General features: G+C 40.6%; 1 protein-coding gene across 1 annotated transcript; it reads left to right on the plus strand.

Moving 5' to 3' along the window:
* The first annotated feature begins 1,791 nt into the window (after positions 1-1,791).
* On the plus strand, positions 1,792-12,768 carry rps19 (ribosomal protein S19). The gene is made up of 6 exons (XM_057835209.1): positions 1,792-1,871; positions 2,524-2,594; positions 5,261-5,361; positions 6,024-6,207; positions 6,373-6,427; positions 12,717-12,768. The coding sequence occupies exons 2-6, from the start codon at positions 2,524-2,526 to the stop codon at positions 12,744-12,746; spliced, it is 441 nt and encodes a 146-aa protein (XP_057691192.1). The 5' UTR covers positions 1,792-1,871; the 3' UTR covers positions 12,747-12,768.
* Positions 12,769-16,539: the final 3,771 nt, after the last annotated feature.

The following is a 16,539-nucleotide window of genomic DNA, read 5'->3' on the forward strand; positions in this document are numbered from 1 at the left end:
AGAAATGTTTTACTCTCCATGGCAGGTATAAGTCATGCAAAGGCAGATATCCCGGAAGGGGGGGGGCATCGTCCCCCTGCTCAACTAAGCTGTCCCCCCAATAATTTGGGACACGATAAGTGCTTTGAATCTGTAGACTTAATTCAAAGTTTTAATAGAAAATTTTCTATTTAGTTCTCAATTTAGTTGCACAATTATGTGCTATTTAAATATTAAAATCTTTTCCCCACCCCTCCCTTCTTTGAAAATGGTTTAGTCCTGACATGTGTGAGTGTGTGCCTTCTCAGTCCTTTTTTTTCCCCATTCCTGCACCTGAATCAACTGGATGGGCGAGGCCGTGCAACACACCTGTAGCACATTTGGAGCGCTCAACATTTAAAGGCTCCTGTCACCACCTGTGAGTGTCGGACTATTGCTTGCTTACCGTTGTGAGCGTCATTTCAAGTCTCCCGCCTACTTGCGTTTGTATTCGTGGTACATTTTGTTTTTGTGCTAGCATTTTTGTTTGGACCTTTTCTGGCCATCGACAAATTTCCCTTGGTTCTCACACCGACTCGGTTCATGCCTCTTTTTGTTTGTATTTTTCTCATGTGTTCTGGTGTGCTCCCTTGGTTCTTTATGTCAAAAATTCTACACAAACTTCCTCGTCTGTGTTGGATCCATATTTAATGGCTTACCGTTCAATCACAAGTCCACTCAACACAGTATAGGATGAACTCTGTATCGTCTTCCCTCTGTGCTTTAGTGCCTATAGTGCGCCCTTGCACGATCGGGTGAGACATGAGGCACTTTTTGCACCCTACAGGAACTTGGGTACTTAGTTCCTGTGACTATCGGGCCCCCCAGTAGTTATGCACTCACAAACACAGTAACACAAGTTCTAAAACATTCCATGAACCAAATCCTCGAGGTTCAGGCTATCTGAATAATTTATCCTGCATTGTATAAAGGTATACTCTCCATTACTGTGTGCTGTAAAGCTAAGCTAAAAGCTCATAATAGCTAAGCATAAAGTGACAGTTACATGTATTTATTTATTTATTTATCTATCTCTGTCGCTCTAAATGGCTAACAGTCTAGATATTGATATCAGAAATAGTTCAGATTTTAATGACGTTTTAGATTTATTTATCTGAATGATTTATTATATTAGGTATTGATGGTTTTTGTCTCCAAGGGGAAGTAGCCATAGTTACCTGTTTTGTTTGCAAATAAAATAATGGGTTATATTTTTTAAACCATTCTTTAGGGCATAAGAATGAGTTCTGGGATTTCTGAACGCTTAGAATAGCATAATATTATACCATTCATTGAGAAAAGGGGAGTTATCTGATTATGAGAAATTGGTAAACTTTGATTTTTTGGGGGGGGGGGGGGGGGGGTCGTAATAATTATTTATTCATTGCATCTTTACAGGTTCATTTGATTTAAATCATTTGGTTCTAAATTTGGACTTAACCAGTGCTAAGAAAGATACCAGTATCCCTGTTTAAAGACTTAAACGACAAATTGCAGTAAAAGATACTGTATAACTTTAACCTTTATCATTGTGCACCTCAATAATTATTCTTTAAAAATTTAACCGTTCATTGTTCCCTCCAACCTTTTCAGCACCTGAGAATAGTCCAAGAACCAGTTTCCAAATTATGTATATTTGAATGTGCTAAATATTTTAACTTCAATTGCAATTTTCAAAAGGTATTCCTTTAATATCAATTGTTAACGAAATTTAATCAAATCCACGTCTGTCTGTGCATCTCATCCTGACTTCAACTTTGCGATGTTCTCGCGTGATTTGGCGAGATTTGCCCGTGTTATCACGCGTGGTAAACCCCTTTCCACCCTCTTTCCCTTCGCTGTGCACAAGCAAGGTAAGCGCGCGTCTTATTTTCTGATTACAACACGGTTATTGTATTCAAATATAACGTCTGTAAGCGTCATAGCTTGCATATGGACTTCCGAAATACGCAATTATTTTTAAACCTCAGTGTTTATCATGGCAACCATAAGCGTAATTGACTTGAAGAGGTTTGTAGTTGGAGTGCATCGCTCTGCTGTCGCTTTGGCAGTAATGGCTGCTCCCATGCCGCCTCGTTGTGGCCTACTAGCCCTTCTCTGTGTTTGAATAAAGTCGTATCCCCGTACTTGTTTCAATGTGTATGTTTGGGTGTATGAGATCGCTATGCCGAGTGTGGTCGGAGGAAATGGGCAGTATCGTTTCGCGGCGCTTTAAATTTAGTGTCGTGCCATTGAAAGTAATAGCTTGGCTAACTGTGAGCATAATGTGAGATAACGCCGGCATGACTACCTTTCACATCTAGGCTTTGCGTTCTATTCTACTAGTATGTAATCATTGTAAGAGGAATTAGCTATAGCCTACGAGTAAATTTATACCAAATGAGTATATAACGGAAGCATGAGCGTCTACTTGGAATTGTTAGCTGTAGTTGATATACTGTCAAACGCCTTGCCCACGCATGTCTTTGAATTGGTTCCTTAAAGTCTTTTTTTCTCCTTTTTAAGATGCCAGGTGTCACGGTAAAAGACGTCAACCAGCAGGAGTTCGTCACAGCCCTGGCTGCCTTCCTGAAGAAGTAAGCGATGCCTGAAGCGAGGCAAAAATTCCTATGACTGTTTAATTAGTCTTGCAATTTGGGCTGTTAACTTATTACCAATTTCATGGGTTACAGTAGAAGGTCAGTTCATAAATACACCCGCATATGAACTGCAGCCAAAATACTTGTTCACAAAACATGCTCGCGAAAAATCACTGCATTTGTAAGAAAAACACTGTTCCCTCATTTCTACTTGTAGTTCAGCTACAATTCTCACAGTCGGTGTGATGTCACAATGACGTCATTTCGCATAGCAGCGTGTCGCCATTTGAGATGGGGGCACGCAGAGGTAAACATCCGTAGACAAACGTCTGAAATTATTATATTTCAGCTATGTTTGCGTCTTTTTTTCATAAAAACATCTTAAACATGACTTATTATTGTCACGAGTCACTGGCGACACGCACGAGGAGACGATACAACTTAAAATTAGCATGTATTGGTTTGCAAATCTGCCCATACAAAGTCGCAGCTGATGGCTGTATAAACATTCCAAAGGAATTGCCTGTAGTGGAGTTCGGAAACATCTACAACTACTCATAAAGTCACCCAGTAAGTTGACCTTTATCAATTACGTGGAATATGTACTGTGTGGAACAAAGAAAACTGGTAGTATATAGGAGTCATTATTTCTGCCGTAACCGGTAATTCGCCTCCAAGCATTATTTAGCCGTGAACCGTGGTAGTACAAATAAATGGGGTGTCACGAGGCAAGAACGCAGTGCACGAGTCACGTCACAGCAAAATAACCAATTCCCACCAGGCCAATAATATACTGATTGACCAATCAGAGCAGTTCAGGGTAAAAGAAAAATAACGCTTTGCGAGTTGTCGGTTACGTTAATAATAACCACTGCCTAGCCTATTGAATCCTAGCTGCTAATTGGGGCAACAACAAAAAAAATCGGTTAAAGTTTACTCACCAGTAATGTCGGCTGCAAACGTAAATGTGCCTGGATTTAGCTTCCCACTGGCGAGAATGGTCCACCGAGCAGTCTTTTTACTGTTCCTCGATCAGTTGCTTTCAGCCATTTGCTTGTCCTTTTCTTCTCACGAGGATGAATGAAGAACTTCAAATGCGGCTCCGAATTCTTCCTTGTGTTACAACCCACAACTTTGCAACTGTTAGTCATTCCGACGGAAAACAAAGACCCCAAATAAGACAAAAGTCCAATGCGTTTGTACTACAATTCACGACAGAGCAACTGCTCGTGACTCGTGTTTTGCCCCCATTTCAATATGGCGACACTTTGTTGTGGCTAGTGACGTCATTAATGCCCGGATGTCCGACTGCGAGAATAGCGTACGGCACGTAACGCGTCTCCTTTGCTCGTTAATATGTTGGCAACTATTGCTTGGGGGGTCAAACTCGCATTTGTCCCTCATGCAAGATGCATGTCAATAGTGTAGGAACGAGATGTTTACTACCAATTCTGTCTGAAAATTATGTCCCTGGTGCCATATTCACTGGTACAGATGTGGAAGAAATTACAAATGTTTAGTTAAGGAGATGGCTTGAGTGCGAGGGCTGAAAAGACTGGAAGAAGTGCCCACCTGATCCAAAGGTAGCTTTTTTTGTTCATACCTTTTTCTTGTGAGCATTGCCTTACGCCACTGACAGTCTCCTTTCATCAAGCTATCTTTTACCACCATATGCCCCGTATTTCTTATATTTTATATCCTCTTTTTGTCTTGCGTCTCTCTACGACCGTTCTTGGGGGTAATATATATTGCTATTTTTGTTAAGCGATCGCAAATGCAACTCGGTGACAGCCATCGAACACTTTTAATTTTTTCATTAATAACAAATCTTAATTCTATTAATTTATTTACACTTCCCCCTTACTAAGATATTTTTACAACAGAAAAGGTAAAGCTGTTAAATCTAGACCCTACCTGTAGGTATGAACAGGCTTGCTACAAAAAGGTTGAGGCCAAACATGGCTAATTTAAATATCTGTATTTTAGAAAAATAGGCCTACATGACTGCTGTGATTACAGTAATAAAATTTTAATTTTTTTCCGGGTCATTGTCAAAGAGAAGCTGCACGACAAAATGCCTAGCCAAAAATAAAAGTAAAAATATCAAAATGGGTTACCTCTTCGTGGCAGGCAATGGATCGGGATTGTCATCTATAGGACCATGGTCCCCTAACAAAATGTTTACTGCATATGTAAGTGAATGGCTTCACCTAGCTGGCGTTAAACTGGTCTTTTGGGCATCCGCACAAGTTGATCCATTGTTCACATTTTTCCCCCCTCTGAGTTTTTGACTCGGGGAAACATATGAAGAAAACATCCTTTATATGTGGACGGTCATAATGTCTAGAGGCGTTTATGTGTTTCATAGCAGCAGTGTTTACTCGGCTTGTTCTTTTTTGGAAGATTACCGGCAGAAAACAAGCGGTACTTGCATGGGTTGTATGCGAGCGTGCTTCTATGGTGACCCCCTTCCGGTTTACGATGTTGATCTCACGTAGCTTTGCGGTCTAAAAATGGCATTCGTGCGGTACGCTATTGCTATTTGGTCCATGTAACTCAAAATCAGAGGGGGCGAGGTCGTCAACAGTTCACATCACCAATGTTGATGTGAAGAATTAACTTTGTACATTAATATGTTGTGGTTATATTTGTTTTTCCCCTAGGTCAGGAAAGCTGAAAGTGCCTGACTGGGTTGACCTTGTCAAGCTGGGCAAACATAAGGAGTTGGCTCCCTGTGATGAGAACTGGTTCTACATCAGAGCTGGTAGGTGGAGTACATCACACATTCTTCTGTTGTTGCTGGATCTGGATGTCCGGTTAATAGCAAATTTTCTGATTGGATGTTGTCATAACTATCGCTTAATTATATATATTTTTTTGTTACTGTCACATTTTCTCTGATATGTTAGATGATAAATAATCAATCAAAGCAAAGAAAAATTGAAGAAAAAAAAGTTTAAAAGGGTAAATATATGAAAAAGAAAATCTCGACCACTCCTTGATGTCTGCGATCTCTGCATCGCGACCCTTGTTGTATTACCATGTCTCATCCATAAAATCCCCCAAAAATCCAGCTGTGGCCATTCACAACTGTCTTGACACTCAGTTGTACATGCTACATAGTTTTTGGATCGAAACAAGGTTAGTACGCGATATCTCGTTAGTCATGGCTTCTTAAATTCTGCTCTTTCATGCTCTCACCTCCAGATAGGGTTTCGCAGTATACATTTTTTTTAAATGCCCTCCTGTTCAAAAATTTTCTTCCCCCAGAAAATTGAGATTTTAAGCTTTCCAATGATGTATCGCACATGCATATCAGACAATTTTGAAAGTTGGCCAAATTGGGGGTGTCAGAGCAGAACTTCAAGTCACCTGAGTGTTTTCCACCATATATATGTGTAATATATTTTTCCCTCTGCTCACCAGCCTCCACAGTTCGCCACCTATACCTTCGTGGAGGAGCTGGTGTGGGCTCTATGACCAAAATCTATGGAGGTCGCAATAGGAACGGCGTGTGTCCAGCTCACTACAGTGTCGGATCCAAGAACGTAGCCCGCAAAGTGCTGCAGGCCCTTGAGGCACTCAAGATGATTGAGAGGGACCCCAGTGGGTTAGTGTCTCAAATTCTCAATCTGTTGTAGCCTCTGTCTTACTGTTTTTTGTATGGCTAATTGGCAGCTCATTAGTCTACATTTGTGCTTCAGCGTCTTAGGTAAATTGTTTAAGATTGATATTGTTAGCATTTTGATCTTATTTGTTTTTCTTTCTCCTCCAGTGGTCGCAGACTAACCTCCCAGGGAACCAGAGACCTGGATAGAATTGCCGGCCAGGTGAGCAACCACTTCCTTTGTGAACTAAAAATGAGCCTCCCTGAGGTAGCTTACAGTTGGAGCCAGAAATTTACATACACTGCAAAAACATACATTTTATTTATTTATGCATTTTTTTCTCATTGTCTGAAGTGAAATCGGACCAAACCTCGCTTGTTTCTGGTCAGTCAGGAATACAGACATTATTTTTTTTAAATACCACAATAAGAATTTAAGGATAAGAAATATTTTTTTTTTCCAGTATTTTATATTTTCTTTATGGCAAAAGTTTACATGTACAAAAAACAATTTCTTCAAAAAACATGAAGTCCAGAGATGTTTTCATGGCTCCTGGTAGATTCACTGATAACGTGTGTTAATTGATGGCACACCCGGGTAAGGATGCAACGATAGTCACGGTTCGGTACGATTTTCCATACGAGGGACACGGTTTTCGATTAGATTCAATACATTTAATGCTCTAAAACAAAATAATACAAGTCTTTTTTTTTTTTTTTTTTTTTTTTTTTTTTTTTTTTTTGCGAACAAGCAAAAATAGAAATGCCCTCATATAAACATGCATTATAGTCAGGGGTGCACATAAGTGGTCATGCGCATGCGTACTGGACGTAGACAAACGCGCTGTCCCTCAACGACTTCCATACGCTTTTGTGTACCAATGGCTGACCAATGTATTTGTGACGGACACGAGAAAATAACTTCTCAAAATGTCGAAGAGGCAGGCCACACTGAGTAATTACTTCCGTGTTCCCCCACCCCCGTCAAAAGACAGACAGACGACAGAGACATCACCGGAGCTACCGAAAAAAAAAGGACTTTTGCTGAAAAGTGGCTACGGGAGGTATCATGGCTAGAAGCAAATGATGCTCACACGGAAATGCGGTACAGAATGTGCCGTGAGAATCCCAATGTCGCCGATAAGAGCAGCGCATTTTATGTAGGGTCAAAGAATTTCAGCCATCCAAACTTTGAAAAGCACGAAAAAAACAGAGAGCATGTGGCAATTAAGCAAACTATCGATGTCAAACAGGACACCACTCGCCCTATGGACATGTGGCGGAATAAAGGTAATGAACAGCGACGTGCACTGACAAACGTGTTTTTGCTCGCATTTTACAAAGCTAAACATGCACGTTCAATGAGGTCTTATTAGGAGGACATCCCACTTTTAAAAAGGCTTGGAGTTAATGTGGGAGCCGCATAATGCCCTTTATTTTGAATTGGTGCTTTTATGTTTATTTCTTTACATTTCACTTCAAAGTAATGGCAATTTTGTTGTGCCAGTTGATGTTAATCAAGCATTAATTGTTAATATAATTAAAGTTAATTGGCTCTAAGTAAAGCTTGTCATAAATTTATCGCATCAGGCGGGTCGGCTCTCAAGCTCAATGAGGACCAAGTCACATCTCCAGGTCCTCCTCTGAGAACCTGGACAAAAAAAATTATGTGCACCCCTGATTATAGTGCATAATATTTACGTGCTTACTTACTGACCTGAAGAAATTGTGTATACAAACGCTGAGAACAATCTTTGACCGTAAAGTGAGGTGTGGCACACTGTTGATTGCGACTGCTCTCAGCAGGTATGTTTACTAGTGGTGGGAATCTTTGGGCACCTAACGATTTGATTACGATTCAGGGGCTCCGATTCGATTATAAATCGATAATTGATAACCCCATGCGAGGTTATTCATAGCAGCCAAGTAGGACACTATATATTGGCGGACTTCGTTGTATGTATCTGTAAAGACCATCTTTGTTGAATATGAACGAGTGGGAATAGCATATCAGATCACTCTAAATGCTGCCAAACAACGGATCTGTACGACGTTCGAAACCGGCAAGCCGCCGTCTCAAGTTTCTTTCCTCAAGAGCAATGATCCTCGTGCTCATCAGCTCCCACCTTACAGGCAGTTAGGGGGAGGAGTGGAGGAGGAGGGCTGCGAGCTGCAGAGTGCAGAGTTAGTTTTTTTTAAGTGGAAGCTCCGCCGGACATTTTAGCGAGAGAGACGACAAATATAAATTCGGAAATTAATTTTGGGAGCGTTTTCGCTTGGATGGGATGTTTTTGCATATTGGATTGAACAGTGCATATCAAACGGTTCAATATAAAACCGAGCATTGTTGCATCTTTACACCTGGGCCTGTATTAGGGCTGGGCGATATGGCCTTAAGTACATATCACGGTAAATTGAGCAGATTTACCTTAATGACGATAAATGACGATAAGTTCGCTCAAGCGTACTGTTTTTATTTGAAAATCTGAATCAATGCATGAAATACAATTTAACCGTTTCTCGTTGATATATTTACCAGCTTTCAATTTAACATTTAACAATTGCACATGCAGTCTAAACATTAAGTATAAAAAAATTCTTGTAAACATTAAGATTTATGAACATTTATAACCGCTTTTATGACTTGAACAATGTACAAAATTGTAAAAATCAATACGACGACTGTGCAAACATGTCATTGTAACACAAATGACTTACAGCTTGAACAGTACACTTCAAACACGACTTATTGTTAATGGCTTCTGTTACATGATTACTCAACACAAGTGTTTATACATGCACCCCCACACAGACACAGAATAAGGCAAGCACATACAGAAATTGCTGTGGCCATTAAAAGGTCACTGTTGATTATAATTTATTTACTGTACCATCATAAAAGATATCAACGAGATCACACACATGCAGAGATACAAAATAACGCGACATACTAATTGTTAGATGCAGTCCGTGCCCAATCCACTCATTAAATTCAGCCGTTTCGACAAGGTTAGAGCCGCTAGTAGGGTTGCCACCTTTCAGAAATAAGGGACGCCGGTCTCACGCCCAAAGCCATACAGGTGACATCCCCAAAACTCCTAAAATGCATGGAAATGTATCTATTTACATATATATTCCGTATTGATTTAATACGGAACGCAACTTTTAATTCCTAATTCAGAACGATTCGTTATTTCAAAGGACGGGTGGCAAGTGTTGCCGCTATTAGACTCATCACGTTTATTTGTAGCTGCTGTTAGCCGCTAGCGCTAGCCTGTTGCCTGGCTACCAGTAGAAAGCACTGAAAGCACACTCTTTTGAAATCGTGAGAACCAGGGAGGAAAGCGGGTGAAAGCCAGACCAAAGCCTGCCAAGGGTCCACTTAACTCATTCACTCCCAGCCATTTTCACAAGAGTCCCTTCGCTCCCGGCCGTTTTTCTGGATTTTGACTGATTTTGCAAGGCCCACAGAAAATTCTGTTCTATTTCTATATAAACATGGAACCCACCAAAAGAAAGATTACTCTCTTCTTTCAGCAGAAAAAAAAGTTCATACCTTTTTCTATTCTTTAGAAATCAGCATTAGAAAATAGCGTAGTTTGAGCCATTTTCTAATTTCTGATGAAAAAACGGAGAAAATGAGCTTTTTGTAAACACATACATTTCAAACATAACTTTGACTTTAACAAATCTATTTTTTGCATTAGTTACTGTACATCCCAAAAATCTGAATGTTATCCTTTTACAAAATACAATGAACAACCAGACAAATAGAGCTTTTGATAGCAAAGTAACAATTTATTCACACCTGACTACTGAGAGATGACGGTTTGTCGCCGAGATAACGCCCTTGTCGCCGCGTCAGCCGTGTAAACTTTTCCCTCATCGTTGTCTGTCTCACAAAGATGAATTATTTTTGCGTTTCTGCGGGGTCTGCTCGGCGAGCCGCTGCACTGGGGGTCCCTCTCGTTTTGCTTGGTCGTCCAGCGCCTGGCCTCCCAGGCGTCCTCCCGGTTATTTTGTTCGGTCGGAGCGCCGCCTGGCATCATGCCGCCAGCGCTCCAGCCGTGGTGCCCAGCCGTTCATTGCTGTTGAATCGGGTTGCCTGGTCTTACATTATGCGCTACTGCCCTCCAGTGGCCAGTTTTATTGCTTTAAAATGGGTTTGGAGCTTCTGTGTTTCTCAGATAGAGCGGCAGCCTGTATATGCTTTTTGTTTAAAAAAAAAAAAAAACGCAAAAGACGTATAAATACGTTTTGGGGACAATGAAGCATTTAAAATAGAACCTATTTATACGTTTCTGGGAGCAAATGAGTTAATGTCGGGTGAAATTTTGTCGAAGCTCCCTTAAGCCAGGCTCCCATCACGTTTGCTTGTAGCATTGGGCTTCTGTTTGAGTTCCACGTGACTTCATACGCAAGCACACTGACTGCGTTCTTAAAGTGGAATGAACATAGCCGAACAACACAGTCAAAGCAGGATGAAAAGATTATATTTTCTTGTTTTATTAAATTACCCAAAATTACGTCGGCATGTTGAAGGTTACCCAAAACATCTGACCCAAGTCTTGCAGTTCAAAGGAAATATATGAAAATGTGACCTAGAAGAAATTCTGTATTGTGACATTTAACAAAATAATTTGGGTAATCCTGACTGACCTGAAATGCGCTTCAATTGTACATTCATCTGAATATTGGCGTTTTGTATTTGTAGGACTGTTTCAAAGACTGATGATCCACTAGGGGTGTGACAAAATATCGAAATAGTGATATATCGTGATACTTTGTATCCCAAAAGGTTATCGATATGCTCTTGCCAAGAATCGAGATATCGTTTTAAAAAGGTGTCAATGTTTTAAAAAATAATTTTAAAAAAGGAACCAACAAGTTACTACCAAAACCTTCCACCATAATCGTGTCTCAGTTAACTCTAAGGCTGCCATTGACGGTGTTCAAAGCCCAATCCATTTAGACTGGGAGCATTCGTTCATTCGAGACCAGAGCATTCAGTCATTCTGTCTGATGTTCATGGCATTTTACAGGTTACTTGTTGTTCATTTAAGGGAATTTACAGGTCATTTCCTGTTGAGTTTGAGTCACTGCCTATTTATTTGGGTGATTTCCAGGTCACATCCTGTTCTGTAACTCAAAATAAATGGGAAGTAACTGAAAATCATCAACAGGTAAATGACTTTGAAAGGACCAAAATTACCTCATTGCCTGGCATTGGCTGCCACTGACGGCCATATAGACGTTCAATCCATTTGAACTGGGAGTGTGCCCACCCTCCCAATTTAAATGGATTGGACGTCTACTAGTGATAAACTCATTCCAATTCACAGCAGAAGCTTGTTTTTCTGTCCATTAGTTGTTTGTAGAATATCCTAGAATGATTACTGACCACTGTATCGATAATCGTTGTATCGTCAGATCGTTATCGTAAGCTTTGTTTCGCAAATCGTATCGTATCGTGAGGTTCCCACTCCTAATTTCTATCAGTGTGCTTGTGTGTCCATCTTAATTCAGGAGCTGCCATTGACAGCAATAGACAGCCAATCCATTTAAACTGGTAGGTCTGGCAGCAAATGAACAAATGTTCATTCACTGCCAACCCTCCCAGCTCAAATAGACTAGATGTTATCTACTGAACTAATTTAAATTCACAGCAGGATGAAAAGAGCAAAACGAATGGAAGTCTACAATCGTCAATGGCGCTTAAAGACATACCTATTTAGATTTGTCAGGTCAATGTGGACCAAAACCTCTTAACAGCCTCCTTAGCGGCTAAATATAGCATCTTCGGTTTAGCGATACGTCATACTCCACTTTCTCAAAGTATCGGAGTCATCACATCTTGGATCAAATCAAACTCCATCATGAGAGCCCTTGTCCTTGGACAAATGTTACCTGTCAGCCTAGTGAGTTGTTGCGTGTCTACCTTACATTCCCCAAAACACAACCCTTGGGTCTTGTCAAGAATCAGGAGGGGGCAGTGTAATAATCCAAGGGTAAAGGGGGTAAACATTAGGAAGGAATTTCATGCTTGGCAAGACGTCCTTATGGCGCGTTCTCCTTGTTTACCAATGCTAATGAGCAGTAAGCAGACGAGCAGCACGCACACATCCTTCCCACCACACAAATTGGCAGGAAACGTGTTTGCCCCCACCTCCCCATGTGTATTGTACTATGTGGTGCCTTTTCACTCATCTGTCAGCACACTAGACACTGCGTTTGGCAGTAAATAGTCAAGATCTCGTAGCATTGTTTTCAAACATTCTCTGTTTGGAATGCACTATTATGCTCGGTCATCAAGTGGGATAAATGCGTGTAAATAGAATGTGAAAGAGCCGGGAGACTTCATTTGATCAGCTGAATAAAGCCGTTAAGGCACTTCCCCCAGGAAGTCAATGCATTTTAATTTGCAGACGTGATGTTTAACATGCACAACCACCACCTCCTGCTGTAGGCTTCATATTACAAAGATGCTTGACGCTTTTTCCTCTTCCCAACAGGTTGCGGCTGCAAACAAGAAAACTGTTTAAATAAATCTTTTGGAGAAATGAATTACTGTTCTGTTTTTTTTCTCTCTTGTATAAGAAACAAGCAAACAGTGCTACATTTTCACTTCATGTCTGAACATTTTGCTTTATTAAGATAATTTGCAACTTGACCAGCTGGATGCTGATTTGTTTTGATGCAAATAATGAGAAGCCACTTAAGTTTTATTCCCTATACAATAACAATAAAGACCATTCTATTAACAGGTAATTGACATTTTCTACCTCTCAGAGAGGGTCAGAAGTAGCTGTCAAAATGATGCAATGTAATGCATGCAAAAAAACTGACACACTGCAACTTGACTGCCATCTGTAGAACATAAAAATACTGCAGCTGTCACCAGCATCAACTAGCAGCATATATATTTGGAGAAAATCTTGAGTGGGATATAATAAATGTAATTTTGGTATACACATATAGTACTGTCATTTCAATGTATGAACAATTGTCCCAAATTTGAAGTTTTAGTTTCAATCCATTTCAGATACCTGGGCATACAATGAATTACACTTTATAGAAATGACAATTGCTGGGTTTTGAACACTGGAGCAAAGTGTGCGACAGGTCTATAAGGTTGGTAATCACGTCGCAGTTTTGAGTATTGCGTGCTAAAAGTACAAAGAAAACCTGGTGATTCCAAACACCCTGCAGAGGGCGCCAAATGACCAAACGTAGCCAGAAATGTTTTGAAACCCTTTTGGAAAGGCAACTATTTTTGCGTTTTTGGAGTACAGTACATTAGTTTTGGGCAGCAAGTACAGTTATTTGAATTGTTTTCAATGTAAATGGATCCAAACATAATCACTTTGTACCAGCAATGTGTTAATCTTTCACTACAAACAAAAAGAGTGGGTGTAGATTTGCCTCTGTGACCTTTTTCCATTTCATGTGTTAAAGTTGCACTCACCACATTCTGACTCATACCTGTCGTTTACAGATGAAAGATACTGATAATTTTGTTTTTACCCATCAACCCAGCCATTTTTATGCCCACCTCACTTGTAAACAACCTTTTGGGCCTTGACCCCTGCTTACCCATCCACCCGCTCCCTCTTATTTAGTGGCGACCAGCTGTTTCGTTAGACCTGAGCCCATCTTGCCAAAACCACCCTTTACCCACACCCTGTAATTTGCCAGAAAGGGTAAACATGACCTTCAGTGTTGGATAGAAATGTATGGCATCTGCCACTCAATGTTAAGAGATTGGTGGTTGTGCTTGTCTGTACAGGCTTCCCGGGAACAAGTTCCACTTCAAAAAGCACAGATGCGTGTCTGAGTGTTTTACTTTTGTCGTTTTGATTCTGGGCTTGAACAAACTGCAAATGGAATGGATGCAGGCCTGCCTCTCACCTCCTCTCGGCTGCAAACGGCAGATAGTGAAGAAATGCTTCTACAGCTCAAGTCCCTCCAAAATAGAACTGTTATCGGGGGAGCTCCTACATGCACACACTTTTCATCAACCCACGGCTTCATGCCCTGTGGCATATTTTCCATTTGGGACAAGGTGTACCTTACCAAAGTTTTCCCACCGTCTCCTACTGCTTTTCTTGAATCCAGTGTGGGACTACCTGATAATTTCACTTGCCAGAGATCACCCAATCACGTTTCACACAAGCTCTGAATTTAAATTGGTTTCCATGTCTTGTCTACCTAACCCTAACCCAACAAAACATACAGGCGACAGGTAAATGTGGTATTGCTCCAATTTAAACCCGTTTTACAGTTTTGTGCTGATCAGAGGCCAGTCGACACTAATGTGACAACTATCAAATTTAGTTCCTGTACATGTGCAATATGTGTCTGTCTCCATTCTCTGTGTAGGACTTGGGCGAAGCTCGTGTCACTAGGGTTGTTTCCTCAATAGATGTGCTAAAAGTGCCTGATGAGTTGTAGTAGACAATTGGAAATACTCTAATTTGATTGGCTAAAATCGTACTGGCTCTTGAAAATATCTGACAACGGCTATTTGGCTTGGGAATATTGGCAATTGTTGATTTTTTTTTTTTTTCTCCATGTCTACACGTTAAAATGAGTTTTTGTTTTCTCTCAAAGGAGGCACACCATTTGCCAACATGACCACATTCAGAAGTGTTGATTTGGCAACATTTAAGTGAGTAAAAAGCAAGGCTTCGTAAGCGAGAATTATGGTCTGCACAATAAAACGATATTTTTTTCATTCCAGCACAAGAAAGCCAGTTTTGCTCATTTTAAGGAGGAGGGGGGGTGTAACAGCTGTTAAAAGTTCTTTCGCTGGGATTGTAGAGTTTACTCTCATTCATGAGTTACATTTTCACCCAAACCACTTCAAGATACAGTGTGTCTGGAGAATATCCAGAACCTTTGAAAATTTTCACTCTGTGCCATTGCAGCCATTTGCCCTAATGAAAAAACTTCATTTTATGACTCATTGATGTATACACAGAACCCTATCTTGACAGGAGAAAAATGTATAAACTTAGAAATAAATGAAAGAATTTTATGGTTATAAAGGTATTCAGATCCTTTGCAGCGACCTCCATATTTAACTCACATGCTTTCCATTTCTTCTGATACTCCTTCAGAGGGTTCTGCTCCTTTATTTGAGTCCAGCTGTGTTTAATTAAACTGATTGGACGTGATTAGGAAAGGCACACACCTGTCTATATAAGACCTTACTGCTCACAGTGCATGTCAGAGCAAATGAGAGTCATGAGGTTGAAGGAACTGCCCAAGGAGCTCAGAAACAGAATTGGAGCAAGGCATCAATCTGGCCAAGTTTACAAAAAAATCTGCAGCACTCAAAGTTCCTCAGAGCACAGTGGCTTCCATAATCCTCGAATGGAAGAAGTGTGTACCACTACTCTTCCTAGACCTGGCCTTCCAGCCAAACTGAGCAATCATGAGAGAAGAGCATTGGTGAGAGAGGTAAAGAAGAAACATCCCTGTGGCTGAGCTCCAGAGATGCAGTAGAAAGATGGGAGAAAGTCTCACAAATTCAAGTATCACTGCAGCCCTCCCCCAAACAGGGCTTTATGGCAGTGGCCAAACGGAAGCCTCTCCTCTGCAAAACACGAAACCTGCATAGTTTGCCCAAAAACACATGAAGGGCTCCCAGACTGAGAAATAAGATTCCCTGGTCTGATGAGACGAGGAACAAACTTTTTCGTGGTTATTCTAAGCTGTGTGGAGAAAACCAGGCACTGCTCAATACAGTCCCTACAGTGAAATGTGTTGGGAGCACCATATCGTGGGAATGTTTTTCAACTACAGGGACGGGGTGACTGGTTGCAATTGAAAGAAAGATGAATGTGACCAAGTTCTAGAGGAAAATCTCTTCCAGAGTGCTCAGGACCTCAGACTGACCAGGTAGAACACCGGAACACAAAGCTAAAATAACAAAAGAGCGGCTTCAGAACAACTCTGTGACTGTCCTTGACTGGCCTAGCAAGAGCCCTGACCTAAACCTGATTGAGCGTCTCTGGAGAGACCTGAAAATGGCTGTCCACCAACGTATACCATCCAACCTGACAGAACTGGAGAGGATCTGCAAAGAAGAATGGCAGATTATCCCCAAATCCAGGTGGAGTAAATCATGTTGCATCATTCCAAAGAAAACTGTTGTACTAGCTCAAAAGGGTTCTTCTACTCAATACTGAGCACAGGATCTTAATACTTAGGATCATATATATAATTTTAATAAATTTGCAAATATGTTTTTTTTTCTGTCACGATGGGCTTCTGTGTATGTTAATGAGAAATAAGAAACTTTAAAATAAATAGGCTACATGAGAAATAAAA

The sequence above is a fragment of the Corythoichthys intestinalis genome, chromosome 4 (genome assembly GCF_030265065.1).
Source record: "Corythoichthys intestinalis isolate RoL2023-P3 chromosome 4, ASM3026506v1, whole genome shotgun sequence".
Taxonomy (NCBI): Eukaryota; Metazoa; Chordata; class Actinopteri; order Syngnathiformes; family Syngnathidae; genus Corythoichthys; species Corythoichthys intestinalis.